General features: G+C 44.6%; 2 protein-coding genes across 2 annotated transcripts; one reads left to right on the top strand and one right to left on the bottom strand.

The window, feature by feature from the left end:
- Positions 1-388: 388 nt before the first annotated feature.
- LOC119434629 (segment polarity protein dishevelled homolog DVL-1-like) lies at positions 389-9,792 on the bottom strand. The gene is made up of 7 exons (XM_037701731.2): positions 9,448-9,792; positions 7,121-7,190; positions 5,502-5,569; positions 4,298-4,353; positions 3,319-3,366; positions 2,235-2,347; positions 389-490 (listed from the first exon to the last, which is right to left on the bottom strand). The coding sequence occupies exons 1-6, from the start codon at positions 9,462-9,464 to the stop codon at positions 2,277-2,279; spliced, it is 330 nt and encodes a 109-aa protein (XP_037557659.1). The 5' UTR covers positions 9,465-9,792; the 3' UTR covers positions 389-490; positions 2,235-2,276.
- Positions 9,793-10,915: 1,123 nt separating this feature from the next.
- Positions 10,916-14,859, top strand: LOC119434628 (40S ribosomal protein S6). Its single transcript, XM_037701730.2, is given in 3 exon segments — positions 10,916-11,110; positions 14,195-14,672; positions 14,675-14,859. Coding segments are annotated over 3 exon segments (720 nt in total). The 5' UTR covers positions 10,916-10,930; the 3' UTR covers positions 14,737-14,859.
- The last annotated feature ends 6,766 nt before the right edge of the window (positions 14,860-21,625 follow it).

The raw sequence follows: 21,625 nt of genomic DNA, 5'->3' as shown, positions 1-21,625 counted from the left end.
GCTTGCTTCATGCTAAACCTACAGTAATTTGTAAGCGATCATGCACCAACTAGCCCAACTACAATTTCTACTCAGTTGGAGATCCTATTTAATCTTATGATTCAGAAATATAGATCTATGTATAAAAGAATAATTTTTAAATTACATTCATTTGTGCAAAAATTATGCATGTGAATATTTACCCAGCTTGTAAGTGCCCCCCATAGAATATTTTAAACGAATTCTTTCTGGCCCAAGGATAAGTGATTCAAATCTAGCTACATTCCCATTACAGTTCGTAGTTCCAGAATACCAAACAACAGTGGAGCCATACAGAACCTCACGAAGCAATGCATTGGAAATATTAGCAGGCAATAAGCCATGGCTTTCTGAGACAGAGTATCAAACAGACTTCTCACCCGACTCATGGGAGGCATCTTCTTCCGCCGCCTACGCCGATGCCTCGCATAAATGCGCGACACGCTGCTCTCCTCAGTGGTGGTCGAAATCCTGACAAAGCAGCAGACAAAAGCAAACATGACACTCATCAGTCAGGCTGTCATACTCCGATTAAACAGTGTTGACAATGTCTTCATAACCAGACATACGCATGCTATGTCCCCTTTCTTTAAAGTGCTGCTTATAACTAAATCTTTTGTTATCCACTGGCATCCCTCACAGCCAGGTTTTAGTTTATGAATGGCCAAAACTTCACACTTGTCCTTTTTCACAGTAAACTGGTACTAACACGGAGAAATATACATCACTTCGCATGAAGTTAATGAATGTCGGCTCAATCCACAAATTTGTGAAAGAAGCGCCTAATAGTTTCACCTGATGCTGCCGTGGCACACCTGTGCTTAAAGGGGCCCTGAAATGCTTTTTATTGAAGTCGAGAACTGCATTTGAAGTTAAATTAGACTATGTATTTCAGAAATACACTGCCGCAACAAGTTCTTTAATGCATTCAGCAGAAGCGGAGTTATTGGCAATCAAACATACCGCTCACAGTCTTTCCGCTCCTTCAATGATTTGCGGAGCGGGGTGTGCCCACAAATATACCCCTACTGAACGTCACCGTGACCAGTTCAAATTTGATTTTGGATGTTCACGTAGACACACTAGTATTTCCGATTTTGGTGTCTACAATGCGCGAATGCAGTTGTCCTCAGCAAGCAACAGTGTGTTCAGCCAGTGGACTCGTCGCGGCGGCCGCGGTATCTACGCTATGTAGCAGACAGCAGCTACATGCAACTGCAGCATTTGCTTTGTGCACGACAGGGCTTGAGTGCACGCTTGCACTCATTTTCTCCTTCCTGTCTGGCTGTGCTACATGGTGCGGACCGGCTTTGTCTTGCACCAGCTTGACCAATGGATAGTAGCCACATCCAACTTGCGCATTTTGAAGCGCTATCAATAGATCATAGCCAGGAGCAAGCATGTGCTGGCAAGCGTTCATGTGGTCCCACCTGAAGTTTCGCGTGGTTCACGGCTAGTTAAGTTTTCAAATCTAGTCGAAAATAGCGAGACCCCATGGCTACAACGCCTATAAGCAGTGGCCAAAGTTTAATTCCGACGTGGCAGCCGTGGCCAAGCGGGAGCAGACAATAGTCAGCTTCTTCCGAAGTACGTAATATTATCAAAATTTTAAGCAGATTTTTGCTTACTTTCGTGTGTTATTAAACTTGGTCAATAAGTATACACAACCACAGCAGGAAGAAGCGCACTGATCTAAACACCCTTCTGATTGACGTCACTATTAGCCAATAGCCACGTTTCGGGATGCTTTATTACGAAATAAAGTGCCCAGAAAAGATTGAGGAGCAGGCTTCTGTTGAAAAGAGAGCGTTTGAGAGAAGGCGACTTGCGCTATGCTTGCAAGCACCACACACGTGCATGACTGCAAAATTTGGCTGAGATGTTACAGCGGCGTTTGCTATCCGTGGACTGCGTTTTTTTCCCCAAGCCCAAAGGGTGGTTGATGGCCCCCCTTTAAAAAATTATATTCCCAGATTTTACGGGAAAAAGCCCTAATATTACTATGAGGCATGACCTAGTGGAGGACTACGGATCAATTTACCACCTGGGGTTCTTTAACGGGCCCATAAAACTAAGGACATCATCATTTTTGCATTTCGCCCCCACTGAAATGTGGCCAGGCAGCCAGGATGAACTCACGATCCCAAGCTTAGCAGTGCAGTGCCATAGCACTACGCTGCCGCTGTGAGTGTACATGTGCTTGATACCGGACTTACGGCTGGTAGTCTCATCCTCGGAGTCTAGGAAGCTTGTGGTCTCTATGTCACCTGGTAGTTAGCACCGAGGCGCCCCTGGGGCTTAGCTACTGCATGTCCATTGGAACGACCGGCTGCAAAGAACACACCCGGTGTTTTTGCTTATCTACTTATTTCATGGTACAGTGGGTCTAATTGGCCAATCAAAAGAGGCGAAGTACAGACTGTGATGTTATATTTTTCACAGTGTAGAACAGGCGAAGCGACCCTCACAACATAACAATAAGCAGTACATAACTGACAGATCTGGGACAAGAGCAGGCAAACAGGTACAGACTCCTACTACATGGACACTAAAGAAAAATGTAGCGTCAAGCTAAATGGCAGGCCCCACTTCTGTAATAGCTTGAAATGTAAATTTAGTGACAGCAAAGTATTTTTTCGCAATGGAAAAGTGAAAAGCAAGTGGTGATGATGCGTAATCATCCCCAGATCCGTTCCTGCAACGAGTGGTAACAGATTTTAATTAAGTGTTAGTTGAACAAAAAATAATGAAGTGCATAGAAACCAGCATTTAACCTAGCAATATCTATAGCTTTTCCTAAAAAATAAGGGCTGCAATCGATAAAAAATTTGCGAGGCCTGTGACATTATACAACAACATCAAAGTGTTAAGTTTGGGGAAAAACAAAAAAATTGAGAAGGTGAAGCTTGGCCTTAAATTGCAATTTTAAATTACTATTGGTTTATCTTTAGGTCCACACAGATGTTCAGAAAGCTCCAAAAGAGTGTGACGATTTAGAATTGCTTGTAGCACCTCCTCATCGTCTCCAAATGAGACACTAGAACACGGTGGGAGGAATTAATGGTTGAAACCCATTGCTGGCAAAGGATTGATTCTACATTGTTCCATAAACCTGGCACATTTCTGAGCAGCTAGTGCTGTCATGTAACTGGTTCAATCTAGACCATCAATAAATTTAAAGAAATGTGCGGCTCCAGGATGCAACAGTAATTTAAAGGAGGTCTACAAAAGAAGCCAAGTGAAAGAGGTACCACATCTCGTTACAGTGAGTTTATGAATTTCCTTCTTCTGCCTACCCACCTTTATCTCGATGACGGCCAGGTCCCCGTTGATGGTGGTGGTGGTGCTCTATAGGAGTAGTAGAAAAACACATTAAAAATTAAATTATGGAGTTTTATGTACTAAAACCACGATCGGGTTATGAGGTAGGGTTAATTTTGACCACCTGGGATTCTGTAAAGCGCACTTAGACCTAAGTACACCGAGTGTTTTTGCATTGACGTCAAGCTTAGCAGCACGACGCCAGAACCACTCGGCTACCGCTGGCTGGTTTACATTACATTTTGCGCTAAATATGTAGAATTATCTAGCAAAAAAAAAAAAAAAAAGTGCACTTCTATTAAACCCAAGCTTAAAGCTGAATTCAGAAATGCAACGTTTTTCTCCCACCAAGCAGTTGAAAGAAGGGGGGGGGGGGGGGTAAGATTTGTTATGAGTAAATAGAAAGTCCATTAAAAAACACAACCAAACTTATGATGATTGCAAGTGTCCTGCAGTACCATACAGATTTTGTGAAAATATTAACTTGGAAATCAATGAAGCTGCAAAATAATAAAGACCCCAAGAAGCAGGAATGCTTCCACATTTTGAAACATTGGAACAATTTTTAATGAGCTCATTAATGAACAATGCTACACCATGGCCTGCCTGGATGTAACTGAACATCTAACTTAACAGCAATGTATGCAGAAACAGAAATGCTTTACTTCAATATACTACGCGTGTTTCTCCAAGCACAATACACTAAACAGGAATTGCACAAAAACAGTGAGCAAGACTGCAGAAGGGAAAGGTAAGTAAACAAGCAATACTTACAGCGGCCAAACTAGATAGAAACAGAGGTAGATTAGTTTCTAGAGTGACACAAAGGTAACAAGAACAGTCATAGCAAAACAGACAGAAAGAGTAAACAGGAGTTCTCATTTCTGCACAATCCAACATTACTGACAGGTAAATTTAACAACATTAACAATCTCATCCAGTTTGGCAAGTATCCTACCTTTGTGGGAGCTAATGGCAGACTCAGACTCAGTAAAGCTGGTCTCCGCTGTTTCACTGCATAGAACAAGATAAGAAATGTAGCAAATTGGACACCACTTGAAAAATAAACGTTAAGGAACACTCACACGGAAAGAAAAAGAAAAGAAAATTACTGTTCTTACCACACTCATTCTCAATGACTGTTCTCGCATGCATTGAGTAAGAACTGTTTTTCATTCAATGCTGCCTCCTGATGTTTCAATTTACACTGACAGAACACAAGAAATGTAAATAAAGGCTAATGTGCAGCTTACAATGATCCCCTTAATGGCTTGCGATGAGCTCAACCTGTCATTAGCCATGGCCCTCAAGCAATTATTGCCAGTTTAGATAGACATACACATTTTGGTGCTATTTTGCCCAGTTGATGTCGATGGTTTTCTTTTTTTTTTTGTTTTCTTTGATGGGCACAAGCTGCAATAAACATTTCACTGCTTCTATTTCACTTTGCTAGGAGAAAGACATTAACCTACAGATCCATTCTGGGAATTAAATCTCATATTTAAAATGCAGTACGAATTTAATATGCTTAGAAGTAAAGGCCCAACCACATGGAGCGATTTTCCGAAAAAGTGGTGGCCGGCCGCCAGCAGCCATAATGTAGCTGTTCGCCACTGATGAAAGGCGGGCGGCTGGCTGACAATATCAAGCCCAGCCTCATCGGTGGTGAACAGCTACGTTTTGGCCATGGGCGGCCGCAGCTTTTTCGCTGGAAAGTCGCTCTATGTGGCTGGGCCTTAATGCATCACAAAGCTTTTGAGGTTGACCTAGCTGTTCTAAACATTTCATGGCATACATAGAAATTGTACAGCCGTAGTGACCATGCATTCTGTAATGAATATAAAAGTAATTGATAACAGCTGTACCAATGCATGTGCTTATCTGGAAATACACATACCCTGCAACAATACACAGACATGCAAATACTCAAGAATACCTGTACAGCAGCACTGCCATGATAACAAACAACAATACTACTACTACTACTACTACTACTAATAATATAATAATACGGGCAAGATCAGTGTTAATTAAATGCAGCAGTGAAGCTACATTCAAGCTTACTTGCAATAAAGTATGTGTTCTGCGCTATCCAGTGTTCCTGTGACTGCATTCATTCATTGAGACAATAACAAGCGCCTGTGCAATGTGAAGTTACTTACGGAAATGGGCGTTGCCGGTGTGTCTCAGTTCCTTCAGACACAACGCTGCTTCCATCTGCTGATACAAGCTGCAAAATTATGTGAAATAGAGTGTTGGCCACAGATATATTGTTTAAATGGGCACTGCAGTTTGCAATACACTGTGTTATCCCCAAGTCATTGCCCATACTCCAGAAATCACTCATCTAAGCAATAACCTCAGTCATGTGTACCTAAGCTACTTATTGCACATGTAAGTTTGTTTTTTTATGCCAGTTCATTTTATGCTTTACTTTTTCTTGTTTTCAAATCCAAATGTTTCTGAGACACCAATGGAAAGCATTTATGAAGCATACTGGCTATACACCACGTGTCATATTTTTTACCTCCTGTTTAAAATAACAGTAGTGCTTGATTTCAAATAATGCTAAATGTTAAACATTGCCCACCCCCTTTTTAACTATAACATTACAGGTACCTGAGGGTGAACAATGACTCTTGATATTGAAGTGAGTGAGGCAAGACCATGGCTAGCATACTGCATAAAGGTGTGAAACGAGTGTTTACTAGATGCCTATGTGGATTTGGTCACAAAGCAGTTTTTTAAAGCTGTGAGACAAGACTCAAACTTAAGATATGAGTTGATACATGCCGTTTGTGTGAAATTGTTCAGACAATTTGGATGAGTAAACTAAAAACTGCATGCTCTGATGACTTTTGACCCTTTAATATTTTGACATATAAGCGCTAACATGCTTGTAATTAAGCTGGCAAGCATAACAGCAAGCAAAATGTCCTGCAAACACCAGTGATCAACTGTTGTGCGGACTTTCACAAATACTATCAACACTATTTGAATTTGGAGAAACAACTGTGCAGGTGAGTGTTGCAGTACAGTTCATTGCTGAGTATTCAGGAAGGCTGCATTTCACAGTGAATGCATCAATAAAGGCTAACGAATGATGATGGATGCAAACAAGGGCAGCTGTAGGTGACACACACACAGCCAAGTTAACCTCTTCCATGCCGTGGATGGGCTGGATTCATCCAAGCATATTTAGTAAAAATGGCCAAAGAACTCAGCTCGTCAACAGTACTTTGCATTTTCTGGCAATGCCATGGACGAGCCTAGTTTTGTCTCGGTGCTTAGTCGTGCTTTTTATAGATGGCAGCACACATTCCATGGGATAGTGCAAGAAGAAGTGAAATTATTCTTTCTGAGCTAAAACATGTTGACAACTGGGGTCCTTAAAAACTAATTTGGCTATGTTTGGCCAGAATCACAGTAATAGCATGGCACGGAAATGGTTAATGCCTCTGTAACATACTTTCAACAACCGCTGAAACTAGTGACTATTGAAGATCATGAGCTACACTGGAGCTTGCCGATTTCAACATTGACACGATTCAATGGTCACGGAAAGTGTGCTTGTGACAGGAGTATAAATGGCCACCAGAAGCATCAGCTGTTTTTTGACGCTGAAGTTGTATAATGTAGCTAAGTAACATGAAAATTTGGGCTAGCTGGTGTTTACCCATTTTGTGATTATCCAGCCTCAGAAAGCAGGTGAATGACTAGGGACAAGGTCAAAAGCAGAAGCGCTACTCTAGACTATACAATATTACATTGTGTAACTCACCCATGACACCACACGGCCATTGAAACACGGCAACCGGCAGTCATCTTCTACAATTTCTTCTTTAACCACTCTGTAAAAACAACACAGGTCGAAAGGTTTTCACAGCTAAGCAAAGTGCAAGTATGACTGTGTGCAATACAGACTACCTTTGCAGCTGAATCATTCAATGTCAATTTTATCTTTAGTTTAAGAGTGCAGGTGCATGACGACAACGGGGTGAAAGTGCAAATCTCTTAGTGACAAAGTGAACATTTTTCTAGTTATGGTGAAATTCAGCAGCCCCAACTGCAGATACTTTTTTTTTTTACATTTTGAAAATTTTTGTAAGCTGGAACGAGTGAGTTGCAAAACCTGATAATCAATTGTGTGCTTAATGCTAACAATGGATGTTGCATTTCTTGGTTTAAAGGCACACTGAGGCATACATTTAGAACAACAAATTTTAACAGGACATAGAACTACATTGGGTCGCACAAATTTAGTATTGCTGAGATTAATATTTTTAGATGCCTTCATGTCTTCTTATATGCACTTCTAAAATTCTAAAGCTACATCAAGAATGCAGTTTAATTAGGGCCGGTTAAATTAAGCATAAAAGTTAACATTAGCAGTTACACTATATATGAATCCCATAGACTACAGGCACAACAGGGCATCAGGACACACCACTGCTGCTCTACTGGCGTCAGACTGACAATTTCAATTGCGATTGAGCATGATCAGAAATGAATCTCGCAATCGTGATAGATTTCTTTGCCCAAGCTGTGGAAATGAATGAACCAAGGTCAAAAGTGCCCTGTGTGACTAGGGTATTGCACCAGACTAATTAGGCCAAAAATAACTGTTCGAAAAAAGCATGTGCGTGAAGACTAGAGTTGAAATGGTGGTGTGCTGAGCATTCTAAAATATCAATTTGTCATTATATTCGACTTTGGAGCTGAAACCATCACTGAAATTCGCTGGCCAAGGTGGTCACTGGCCACTCCTTTATTGCAGCATAAACCAAGAATAATACTGCGACTGTGACTCAATGACAGTGTTCCACTTCACTGTATACTTATACCAGTGGCACACCGCCACTTTCGATCCCGATCTGAATTCTTGACCGCGATTGACTCCCTTTTGCAGATTGAGCAGAGAAGCCAATCGCGACCAAGAAATTCGATCTAGATCGGCCTTGATCACGATCAAAAGTGTGCAGCATGACACCCGTATTAGATGCCACCACCACATACATTTCTTTCCCCTTCTATAAGTCAGTCACACAAAAGCAAATGCTACTGCACCTTCATCTATCATGGTTAGCAGAATTGCATATCAGCAACCTCTTTAAATTCTACAAACATGCATATATGAAAAAAAAAAGTTACAAAAAGAAAATCTGACTGGAGAAAAATTTTACTTAGAGGACCCAATGTGGTCAACATTTGTTCTGTATACTCACATGCAGGTGTACCTCTTATGCAAAAATTCTGTCATTTCTTAGTATGACCCATAGCATCAGGAAACAGAAGCAAAAGCCATATTACGTCAAGTCCACCTTTCTTGCTTCGAATCAAGATCTGTGATTCTAAGGCTTAAGGTCGAGGACAATAGAAAGTGTCTCAAAGGGCAGCTCCTGCTCCCCCAGGACCGTGTACTGACTCCCCCACTCCTCATTTTAAATGTGTTCTGTGCGTGTAGGCACAAACTAGACCAAGCTTTTGCGAACGCTTAACTGTCAAAGGTCGTGCTGAGTAAGTAGAATCACGCTCGAGCCCAATCGGGATTGAATTTTTTTGGTCGTGATTGGCTCCTTTGCGCAAGCTGCGGAGGGAGCCAATCGCGATGGGGAATTCGATCGGGATCGGGCTCAATCACGATCGAAAGGCCGTGTGACACCGGTAAATGCGATTGCATTAACAGGAACAGGCGAAACGTACAGCTAATCACTGCCAAGCGTGGCAAGTTTGGCTGTCCTTTTCGTGTATTTTGTGGCAATAGAAGCTGAGAGAACCGTTTGTCACGACGGCAGTTTCGAAGTGCCTACGCGAGCAGGTCATGCAGATGTACAAGAATGCTTCTCCGCACTGCATCGTCCAGCATCGAGTAAAACTTGTCGCGTGCGCGGTTTACCAGGTATCGATTCTGACCAAGGTGCACGGCCGAAGTCGCGACTTGTGCAGCAACAACACGTCCAGGGGCGAACGGCGGCAGCGCAGACAACAAAGCAAACGCCGAAGCGGGCCCGTAGTCACGGAATTATGGGCGGCAGGTGCTCACGTGCACTGCACGCGTGCTTTCTTTAATCTTCTGAACTCGGAAGTCTTTCCATGAAGCTGGCTTACCCGAAATCATCGTCCATCGACTTGAAGAAGACTTGAAGTTGGGCCTGTTGATGACCTTCTTGAAGTCCGCAAGCGTCACGCGCTCCGGCGGCAAGGGCACCTTGACGAGGTACGGGGTCTCCTCGTCGTCGATGTGATAGATGATCTTAGTTTCTTCCATGGCGCGACGCGCTAAGTGGCATCTCAGAAGAGCTGCACACCAATATGGCGATAAGCCTCAATGCGAGGACCCCACAACTCCGCCGTAGACGACCAGCACGACAGCCTCCATCACCTGTTGGCCACACCGTTGGGGCGGCCGCGCGTCACGGAAGGCACGGTCGCCCTTTTGTCCAGCATCAGCTGTCAAACGGAGCACGCATACGAATCGCGGTCCGTTCCTAACCGAGAGTACCGGAGAGGCAAACAGCTCAGCAAGCACCACCATGGACTTCGGCAGATCCCCTGCCGAGATCTCCCAGCGTCCGGGTCACGATGAGCGAAAGGAGAACGCAAATTGAAACTCTGATGAAAAGCCACAGACACCTATATAAAGCAGCTCGCGGGTTTTACTCAGCTTCTTAAATAATAGCGCTATGATTCAGAATGCGGCCCCAGTGAACATCCAACATAAATAATCAACACGGCGCTCCCGTGCATCCGAGACAGCGGAAGTCTGTCACTTGCAGGCTTGCAGCAGCGTCCACCAGGGAGCCGCCTCGCCAACAAAAGTTGAGTGCGGCATAGCGGCATTATATATACTCATAAAACTGCACCAAAAACTCTCAGTACTTTCAGTACGCTCGCTCATTAATGAATAGCATAACCTACAATCATAATTATTATCAACGTGTCTTGTATGCAACCGTGCAACCATTTCCTTGTCAATTCTAGCAATTCTAGTTTCAAATAATGCTTTAAAACTAATTATAATAATTGCTTGTCTTTAATAAGAATAGTAATTTTCTTGTGTAAAACATTTAAGTAAAGACGCAAAGTTCCTAAACATAGGCGTATTTGTTTATATAACTATGAGATTGCTAGCGCCCTCTTTATATTTTTTTGTGCTGATAACTGAAAAGTAAACGCAGGGTCTTTCCTTTCCGAGTCTGGGTTCGCGTTCTGCGTGAATGCTAGCGAGATGAAGGTGAGACTTTAGAATATTTTAATGTTGTAAAATTGTTTCTATGAGAAATACTAATCTGTGTGCTTTCATGGATGTACGTAGTCTGAACTGCAGAAAATATGTGTGTGAATTTGGTTGTTTAAAACGGTGATTCCTCGGATTGCGGACAGGTCAGTGCCGGACGTGTGTTGACGTTGGTTTAAGCAAGCCCAGCAATGCTTGGAATTTTTATGTCAAGGTAGTCGCTTTACTGCCGAAAAAAACAAAACAAATACTGAGATTTGTGTCCGATAGCGAATACAGATTGTCTTTCTCAGATGAGCTAAGTGTCACGCTTGCCGACGTAAGGGACCTGTTGGGCATTACTGTACCGTACCAATGTTTGATGACTGTATGCTTATTTCTTTCTTTCCCCCTCTACCGTTTAGCTCAAACATCTATCCAGCCACTGGCTGCCAGAAGCTCATTGAAGTTGACGATGAGAAAAAAGTACGCATTTTCTACGAGAAGCGTATGGGCCAGGAAGTTGAGGCCGACGCTCTCGGCGATGAATGGAAGGTAAGCGATTCACACACTCAGAAATTGCGCTGTTTGCTTAATGGAAGTGTGTTCTGGGCGGGATAAAACCTTTAACTTATTCGCAGTGAGCCGTCGAAGCCAATTCGGAGCAAAATGTTAAGCCATGTGATATGCAGCTGACATTCGTCTGATTTGGGTGTTGCTCGAAATTAAATCCGTCGTATCTGTATATTGTCGCTGATACTGTTGTGCTCGGCCATGCCTATAATAGAGTATTGTGACCAAGGTGAACGCTAACGTCGCCGTCAGGCTAATTGAATACGTTATTTAGTGTTAGGATATTTGACTTAGAGCTTCACCAGAGCGTTTTAGGTGCTGAATATCGGTACAGTACTGTGCCAAGTGGAAGTGCAGTTCTTAGATGATCTGCAGTGTTGGCATCAACTCATACTTTCCTGTTTAAGTTATTATTCATCACCTCGGTTTGGATTTCTTGGCAGACATCTATGAATGCAATTGATTAGCTGCAACATGAAACGGGAAGTGCCCCATTTCGAAAGATTAAGTTGCGAATTCCAACTTTGGTGGCTGCACCCAGCCAAAATGCATATAAAACACACAGTAGGGCCTGGTGAAATCAAAATTTAAAAAAAGAAAAAAAAAGCCAGGCATTCTGAAAGCATTGCATAAGTCATTTAAAGATTGTGATTGGTCATCAGCAATTGGCCAACACATTCAATAAATGGCAGAAATGCTGTGCATGTGTATGTAAGAGATGCAGATGACTTGCAGGAATGTGATGTTGGTGTCAAAACTGTTTGTGTGTGCTGCTAGCATGGCAAGCCTTTTGCCTTAGGTTATTCCATAATCAGTTTACTTCAAACTGCAGTGAAAGCTGTGAGTGGTGCTTCAATGTGGCATCTTTGATGCCACGGCAAGCTTTGCTACTAGTAAACAGTGTGACTATTGCATTCAATCATTAGTGTTAGCAGTGTAACTAGTGCACTAAATTTTGTCAAAGCCACAGCTTCCTGTACATGTCACAGCTACTTCGTGTAGTTTGGTTGGACTCGTTCTGCCTGATTCGGGACCAAGCTATGCATGAGTGTCCATGCTGTGCCCATTTTTGTGTGAATACCATTTTCTTAGTACTTCAATTTTTTGAGACTCAAGAAATACATATTACAATTCGCATGCCTTTGTAACCGCGCGCTTGGGACCTCGAAAATTGAATAAACGGGTTACGTTGTAAAGATCATGCATTGTACCACTCACATTAGGGCAGACTAAGCATGTTCAGGAAAAGAAAACATTTAATATGAATTCTAGAGAGGGTTAGTGAAAGAAATAGGAATTTTTTGTCCAGCAGAATGTGCGACTCCAGCTGACTTTATGGCATCTAGGTTCACGACACACTATGCAGCGTAACTAAGGAGCTATGCAACATACAGCTGTAGAGCATTGTATGCCACTATTGCCTGTGTAGGTTTCCACAGCTAGTTCCTATAGCTTGCTGCTGCCAAGTGGGAATGGGAAGGTCGTTGTGCCTAAAGTGGCTGTTTTTGCCAGCTGGCCATGCTGTGCCACTCGTCAGTGCTTGTTCGTCCACTCAGTGACATCTTAATTTTCTTTCTTTGCATTAAGTGAAGGAGGGCGGCGTATCTACTGCTGAGTACGAAACCTCGGGTGTGGTCTGTGTTGTGTGGGCACACGAGTGGAGTCTGGAGCAGTGGTAGCGACGTCAGGGATGCTGAACTTTTTTCGTTGTGCAAGCAGATTTGTACTGGTCTTCACTATAAACGTGTTCACAATACACGTGAAAGATAATTAGGCCAGGACATACAGAATCCTTCATTAGACAGGTCACATTTCATTTTTGAGGCATTCAACTGTAAGTGGGTTTAGATTTGAGTTTATGGCATCTTCACATTTTTATGCCTGAGAACAGTTAAGGCATACTTGCTCAGTGGCTATGGGGTTCTGTGCAGCATAAGGTCGCAGATTGGATTACTTGTCATTGTGGTCATGTTTCAGTGGGTGCAAAAATGCATGTCGTCAAACATTTGGTTGTGTTGAACTGCCATTTATCAAAGATAATTCGAACCCCTCCACTACTCACATAGCCCTGTGCTGCTTTGTGACTTTAAACCTTATTGATCAGGCAGCTAGGAGACAAACATTCACTGCCAGATTGTATGAAAAGCGGTGCAGACCTGAACTGTTGGTCTCACTGTAAATTGCAACCATGGTTGGGAGCAGTGTTTGTCTCCTTTATGAAAATTTCTTGGATGTGCGATGGATGCAAATACTATTTCTGAGAACTGCACAAGGATCGTGCTATCATGGATATCTGAGGTTGGAGGGTTGAATATGGGGATGGTGCTGTCGAACCATGGACTTTATCGTTTTTCAGAAATCACTTTAGGGATATTGTACAGTATCTGGCCACCAAATGCCATGCAAAGAAACCTGTACCGGGATAATGTAAAATTTCCAATCTGTTTTTATTCCAAATCCACCATCAGCCCTCTGTGATGGGCCAAAATTGCTCGTTCCCAGCCCATATGAGTGGGGCCCAAACCGTTTTGTCCTATAATGGAGGGCTATTGGTGGATTTGGAATAACGGAATAAAATATTTTTACCTTATCCCAGCCCAGTTATCACTTGCAAAACCTACGCAGTAATCATCTCTGCACTGCACACAACCTTGCAATAAACTAGCATAGCTGAATTTGTGTGGTGGAATTAACCTGATTTATGAAAAATAGGAAGCCAGTTAAGTTCTTCAAATTTAGCTAAAAGTTACTTGACATGCTGCTCATGACATGGTCATAACAGAATTTGCAAAAACTGCTTGGAATGGCTTCACAACACACAAAGCCTGTGTACATTATTTTGCACATTCCTTTGCTTTACGAGCCAGATAACTAAGCCTTTTCTTTGATGCAGTATGGTCTTTCTTGAGAATGTTTCAAACTTGTTTTTTAACACTCAAGAAATACATTACAATTTGCATGCCTTTATAACTATCCAATTGCTTGTGAATCGTGTGATATTCTGTGGGTTCATGGTTGGGCTTTGAAATTGAATAGCACTAAGTTTCATGCACCTTTGGCTTGCAGGGTTACGTAGTACGCATCTCTGGAGGCAACGACAAGCAGGGATTTCCCATGAAGCAGGGTGTGCTGACTGCTGGACGTGTGCGACTGCTCCTGTCCAAGGGCCACTCGTGCTACCGACCACGGCGTACTGGCGAGCGCAAGCGCAAGTCGGTGCGCGGCTGCATTGTTGACTCCAACCTCAGTGTCATCAGCTTGGTGGTCAAGAAGAAGGGCGAGCAGGAAATACCAGGCCTGACTGACACGACACTTCCACGCCGTCTCGGGCCCAAGCGGGCTAGCAAGATCCGCAAGTTGTACAACTTGTCCAAGGAGGATGATGTGAGGCAGTACGTCGTGCGCCGCCCACTGCCCCAGAAGGAGGGCAAGAAGCAACGCTCCAAAGCGCCCAAGATCCAGCGCCTCATCACGCCGGCCATGCTGCAGCACAAGCGTCGCCGTGTAGCTCTCAAGAAGAGGCGCACCCAAAAGCGTAAGGAGGAGGCGCCGACTACGCCCGCCTCCTGGCACAGAGGGCCAAGGAAGCCAAGAGAAGAGGCAGATAGGATAAGATCCGTCGACGCCGCTCCGCTTCTCATAGCCAGAGCCAGTCATCCACCCATGTCAAGTAGGCCAATAAAAATTATACCAGGCTTTGAAACTGTGGCTCGGAGTCTTGGTTTGGAGCACGAACCAACATTTTTTTTCAGTTGCACAAAATATTTCTTTGCTGCTGACACACTGGTGAACCCAACAGCGACAGTACATTTACAAGCCTATTTTTTTTTCCTGCCTGAACTTAAAATTTGGTGATGCTGGGCACAATGTGCAACCTCCCTACAGTGTCTGGTTCAGCCATAATGCTGGTGTGGCTTTTGATGTTGCAGGCTTCACGCACAAGGTGATCTTGCTGTGCATGTGTGACAGCTGATCAATATTCAGGCAGTAATTAGAGTAATTACATAAATATGAGTTCATTCCTCTATGCTAAGCAGTGAAGAATCTTCCTGGTGTTTAACTGCAGGAACAAAACAGCAGATGATTTTTTTCATTCATATGGACAGTCTTGCTGCCTTGATATTGATTGCTGCCTCAGTGCCAAGGAGTCGAAGAAATTTCTGCTAGTTAGGACCATGGCAGTGGGGACAAAATAGTCATACAAGGCGAATTTTCGACATGGTAGTGCTAATGTGCACAATTAATAGGTGTGGTATGAAAACTTCCAGTGGCCCTTGCATTCATGCTTCCCATTGCATTGGATAAAATTGGGGATATCCAAATACTGAAATACTATAATCAATACAAAATTAAATATAACATATTGCATGGAATCTGCTTGTTAAGAAAGCATGAATTATATTGCTTGATACATGCATGTTATACTGTTACCAGGCATATGGTCAACAGAGAAAAATGTGATACTACAGCACTGCACATTGTTTTGTTGGGATGGAAACATGGTGACTGGCCAAATAGTAAATAGATTTGCCTAGTAAATTGAGACTAAAATTGTAGGCTGCCAAAAAGCAAGGAATTGTTAAATAACTGGGAATTCAACAGAAGTTATCTGCCCCTTGGGTTGGCTAAAGAAACTGTGGGTCTGTGCTACAAGTGCAGCTCTCCTGCTGCAGGATCATTCCGAACAGTACCAACATGTGTCGGTCTTCCTCCCTCCCTTGCATTGGAATTGAAATGAATTTCAGATTTGAATAGTGAATTCTCGAATCTAATAGCAAGGACATTGATTCATATCAAAATGCATTGACTCCTAATTTTCACACAATTAGGAGTCCACATTTCAAAATTGAAAGTAGTGCAACCTAAACAAATGACAGTTTTTCATGCAATTGTTGTATCTGCTTAGTTTTAATCCAACAAGGGCTGCTATCGTCCTTGCCACACAGCACTATATGCTGAATAGCTTTATATAGTTGCAATGTGACTATCCTTTCATGTCTTGAGGAAATCCACACTATTCAGGAAGTACAGTACACTAGTCCTCAGTTTGCAAAGGCCATAAGGCCTGCAGGTGCCACACCACGATTTTAAAATAAGTTCGTTCAGATAGTTCACTCAAACCTCTTTATATTGAAGTTGAAGGGGGAGCCAATATTATCGATATTGAATATTGCCCTTTACTGCGCGATAGCCTTTACGATAGCCTCCTCCTGTTCCAATGTGATCTTTCGCTTCTGCTTTTTGGTTCCCTCATATTGTCAGGAAACCGGCAAAATGGTGACGCGGTTGAAGGGAACAGCTAGCATGCTGCGATGTGAACAAGGCGTCATGTCAGCGGTACGTGGTATGCAACATGGTGCGCCGACTACGCCACTGGGGCGGTATAGGCACCGGGCGCGGGATGAATTTGGACCGGTGGCGCCTTCATGCGGAGGCGCCGCGAATGTAATGACATGTGGCGGCTGGGCCGCACGCAGCAGGCGCTGCCGTGAACCCAAAATGATCAAACATGTTGCGTTTTTGGGTGCACAAACAGTTACTAAAACATGACTTAAGCTGGTTAGGCCATTCAATTTAACCGTTGTCCATCGCGGCATCGCCTTTTTCAGGCGGAAAGTCTGTATATGTGCAGTCTGTAGGCAACAGCGCGTTCAATGCTCGGCAATTGAAACGCGATACTCGAATCGCATGGTCGCCAGCGCTTTTGCACTGACTGTAAGCGCTGGGGACACCAAACTGAGCATTGTGGTGTAGAGTGAAAGCGAGAACCTTTGCAACATATTATGAGTGCATTTGTTCCCACGGCGCTCACCTGTGGCATGAAAAAAAAAACGGCGGCAGCCGCGCTGTCAGCGCTTCAATCGCTAGGCACTGTACATTTCCGACGCTGATGTGCTATGATGTAGTTCTAACGTTAATAAAAGAGCTGTTCATATGCAAGAGCTTCGTGTACCACAATTGCCTGTCTTCGCCTCCGCAGTGTAACGGCTCCGGAGCTTGGGTACCGAAGGCGAACACTCAGATTTGTAGTCATTTTGCCGTCTTATCAGTGTGTCAGATTTCGTTCCTAGCAATTCCCAACTCTGGTTGCGTCCGTCACACGACTGTGCTGTGCATCGACGGCGAACGCCAGCGCAGTGGCGTGTTCACACTCACCGCCACCGACGGCTCCCGTCGTGCTAAGCTATTTAAAATGGGCCGTGACTGAAGATTGGGCTAGTTTATAAGCAATTAAGAATGGGGAAGCATTGCAAAGATAAAAGAACTACAACGGACAGAGAGCGGGAAGTTACTGACACATGTGCGATCGGCGAAGCAGCTCAAGAAACAGAATAAGGAAGACGTATGTCTCCTTTTTTTTTCTGTCCATTATTTTTGTGTCATTCGCATATTTCCATGATCAGATACGCGGTAATGTTAAAGCGCAAAGCAAAATAACATTTGGAATATAACTGCTGGAGTTCCACGTCTTAGCTTGCCACGGTGAGCTCCGTTCGCGTGGTGCATTTGCATCGCAATTTGCGCTCGTTTTCTGCTTTATGTACTGCCTGATGCCACGAATGTGATCTGCCTCGTACAAGTGACGACCTTTCTCAAAAGCAGACACACGAAAATGCGTTTTCCGGTGCGTCAGCCCTTAAAACCCGCTGTGCCAAATCACTGGAAGCACCGAGCGCCTTCGTCCGTTGTCTGCTTCACATGCCAGTGCTTTGGCAGCTGCCGTTCGCGACACTGTTCGCCAGCATATCGCCGCCATGCTGCTGGCTCCTTACGACGGCCGCCGGTGCCTATTCTCGGTCCGGAGTGACTTCCATGACTTTTGGATAGTTTCATTAGCAACTTGTGCTGGCAACACTGTCGAAAAAATCAAAGATGGGTACGATATCCAGTGTCATGCCGGTTCTTTTGCTCGGTGCTGTGATCAAGTTTCTCTATTGTGTCGAATTGAGGTGAGCCGAAAGGATCCTTGCTTAGTTACCTTATAATAATTGGTCTGAAGGATTTCAATGATGAAACCGCAGAAATAATTGCACTGTGCGTGCAGACGTGCGGCTTGCTCGGCGAGCCATATGAGATTTTTATAAAGACAAGAGCCTTTCAAGCAAGCCTGCTATTGAGAAGGCAAGTGTTTGTGCCTATCAGGCCTCTCCAAAAGCTGCAAGCACTTGTGCACGGCATTGCTGCACTGTTACAGGTAAGATACTTGACTATTTTCGACCTTCATAGGCAATTCTGTGCTGCGACTCGTGTTGCAGTGTATCGCATAGCATCCCACAATATATGAACGATAACGTCTGTTGTCCTTTCAGAAGCTAAATATGCATATTGTGCACTGATAGAACGAGAGAAAACTGTGAAGTTACCTGGTCAGTGTCCCTTGGGATAAAAGCAAATGAGAGTGCTGCGTGCGAGTCGGGGTGTACCTTTTCTTTTCGTACGCTGATCCGTGTGGTTAGGTCGTCTGGGTCCGATGACTGGCTCTTGTTTGTTGGTCGCAGTATTGGAAGTAGGGCTGGGCTTAAGAATGCAACCGACACCGCTGCCTGTAGGTAGTCTCAAACCCCGGCCGGTGAAAATTGAGACAGTGTGAAGGGAATAACAACCAATCGGACGAAGTTGTGCTTCTTTCAACAGGTTTACGAAATTTATCGATGGTTTAATGTTGAACAAAGTCATTTGCATAAGTGTAAATGCATGACTTGGAATTGAATTGACCAGTTGTAACGGAATTAAGCTCCGTGCACAGTGTCTAAAAGCAAACTACGGGGGGTGATCAAAAAGTTTTGCAACTCGCATATCGGGAAGACTGTCAGACCTTGGAAAAAAAATTTTTTTCAACATAATCTCCCCTCACACTAATGCACTTCTCCCATTTTCCTGGAAGGCTTTTGATACCTTGCAAAAAAAAAAAAAACTTCCTGGTTGCGAGGCCACTCCTCTGCGGCAGTTTGAAGAGAGTTGAAGTCATCAAACCTTGTTCCCTTGTCGTGGTGTTTCTTCACATTCGGAAATAAATAAAAGTCACTCGGGGCCAGGTCGGGACTGTAGGGTGGGTGATCCAGCTGTTCGAAACCACACTTTCGAATGGCAGCCTGGGCAACACGAGACCTGTGAATCGGGGCGTTGTCGTGCAGGAGGAGGACACCTCTTGTCAGTAATATTTGGCGTTTTTCCACGATGGCTTTAGGCAGTTTTCGAAGAACGTTGGCGTAGTATTTGCCTGTAACTGTCTTATGTTTTCAAGATACTCCTTTGCGTTCTAAAAAAGTGTCATCACTTTCCTCCCTGAGCGTTGGGTCTTGAGCTTTTTCGGGGAGGGGACCCCGAATTCCTCCACTGCACAGACTGCTGTTTTGTTTCTAGGTCCCAATGATACAGCCATGTCTCATCCCCAGTCACAAGGCTGGACAGAAAATTTCTGGGTCGCTTGAATAGCGGTGCAAAAGTTGCCTTGATGAAGGCACGCGGGTGTCGATCTTGCGCTGAGAGGTTCCGTGGCACCAATCGTGCCGAAACCTTCGACCTACCCAGATCATTGTGGATGATAATGAAAGCACTGCCATAAGAAATGTTCAATTCTCCGGCAACTTCGGGCACCTTGATTCGGCGATTATTTATGATAAGGCTCTCTGCTGAGGCTGAATGGTCCAAATCGTTTGAAGTGATCGGCCACCCTGACCTTGGGTCGTCCACGTGCACATGGCCACATTTAAACTCATTGAACCACCCAGTCACTGTAGCATATGAATGACATTCACTGCCATACACAGTCACCATCCTACTGTGGATTTAGTTGGCGGAACTTCCTTCTTTGCAAAAAAATTTGGTAACGCTCCGGTACTCGAGCTTGAAATCGTGGTAGGGCGCCATGTTTGACGGACTGCTGCAGACCAAGTAACGAACTGGAAGGCTTGATATTCAGACCTTGCTAGGCTGTCGAGATGACCTAAACAAAGGTAGAGAGAGATCACTGTCAGATATTTGGTTATAGCCAAGTTGCAGAACTCTTTAATCTCCCCTCGTAGCTTCGCTGTGAGCAGGTTGAATGCTTCAAAGCTGGAACAAGCGCGGTTTGCATTTGCTCCTAAATTTCTCGCGAGCAAGTGAACAGATAACTCGCCGCTTTGAATGAGTAAACAGCATCATCTGCTTACACCGCAAAACTAAAAGCTTGTTATCAAACGATATCGCCTCGCCGCATAACGTGTCATGACCCTACTTCAGGTCTTCTGAGTTAGCTATCGTTCACTGTTACCAGTTATCATGCCTGCGGACGAAAGTACTTCACCGAGAATATTCCTGCCAAGCGCCTGCTTAAACTAAAGTACGCACCGCGATTTGAAACGCCCGTATGATATATGAAGCAATGGTCTACTCACCAGGAAGAACTCATCTCGTGAAGGGTTTAAAATGAACCAGCAGCACCCCAGACCCGCCGTGGTGGCGTAGTGGCTGCTAAGCCCGAGGGCGCGGGATCAAATCCCGGCCTGACTTAGGTCGGGGTGAAATGCAAGAACGCCCGTGTACCTTGGGCACGTTAAAGAATCCTAGGTGGTTAACATTAATTCGAAGTCCCCCACTACGGCATGCCTCATAATCATATCGTGGTTTGGACCCTTTAAAAGGAAAGGCCAGTGGGGTAGAGGGGTCTGCTCGAGGTAGTCCTCCGCCACCCTCTCAGCCCACACCGGGGGGGAGGGGGGTATTCTGTAAGAGTCCACCTAGTGGACTGTCCACTTCGGCTGTCGCCATTGGCTGCCGCTTCACGAGCGCGAAGGTGGGCTGGCACCTTCGCGCTCGTGAAGCGGCAGCCTATGGCGACAGCCTAAGTGGACAGTCCACTAGGTGGACTCTTACAGAATAGCCCCGCAGGATAGCCTTTTGAACGTCGGGCCTGGATCTGCGCAAGGCAGCCCGTACTGCTCCTCACTTATAGTAATGCACTTATTAAGGGGAGGGGGTAATGAATGGTGTTAAGGGCATCCCCACATAATGTGGTTGAGGTTGGCCTTGGCCGCTGAGCAGAAGTGGGAGGCCGGAGAAGGGTAGAGAGAGAGGGTGAATTACGTGAAGAAAGTGAGGAGAGGGAAAGGTACGAGTCTCTAGCTGCCACCACAGGATCTTGCGTTTGCGTGGAGAATTACGCGCCAAGGGAGGAAATGCCAGACGATCGAGTGTATAATGTGCACAATGTGAGAATGCGATCTGGTGCGGAAACGACCTCGAAAGCAACGATTTGCGACTCGCCTAATGCCTGTGCCCGGTCCGTTAATCCTCAGGCGCTGGCGTGAGCCGCCTCGTTGCCGCCGAGACTCGCTTGTGGGGGTCCAAATCGGGCCTATGTCTTGGTGGGAGGATGAAAGAGGGTTAGGGAAAGGGCTTGCCTTGAAAACCTGCCCGCTCCGAAATTGCGATGGCTGTTTTTGAGTCGCTGACAATGACGGAGGAATTTGGTATAGCGAAAGCCAGGCCTATGGCCGCCGCCTCCGGAGAAGC

This window comes from Dermacentor silvarum, unplaced genomic scaffold (genome assembly GCF_013339745.2).
Source record: "Dermacentor silvarum isolate Dsil-2018 unplaced genomic scaffold, BIME_Dsil_1.4 Seq13919, whole genome shotgun sequence".
Lineage (NCBI taxonomy): Eukaryota > Metazoa > Arthropoda > Arachnida > Ixodida > Ixodidae > Dermacentor > Dermacentor silvarum.
This window is presented reverse-complemented; position numbering and strand designations above follow the sequence as displayed.

What these genes read in the sequence shown, in the direction of transcription:
- LOC119434629 (XM_037701731.2), bottom strand. An exon ending in CACCGGCAACGCCCATTTCC is followed by an intron (nt 4,354 to 5,501) that starts GTAAGTAACTTC and finishes TGTTCTATGCAG; the next exon opens with TGAAACAGCGGAGACCAGCT. An exon ending in TGGCCGTCATCGAGATAAAG is followed by an intron (nt 2,348 to 3,318) that starts GTGGGTAGGCAG and finishes TGTTCTTTGCAG; the next exon opens with CCGGTCGTTCCAATGGACAT.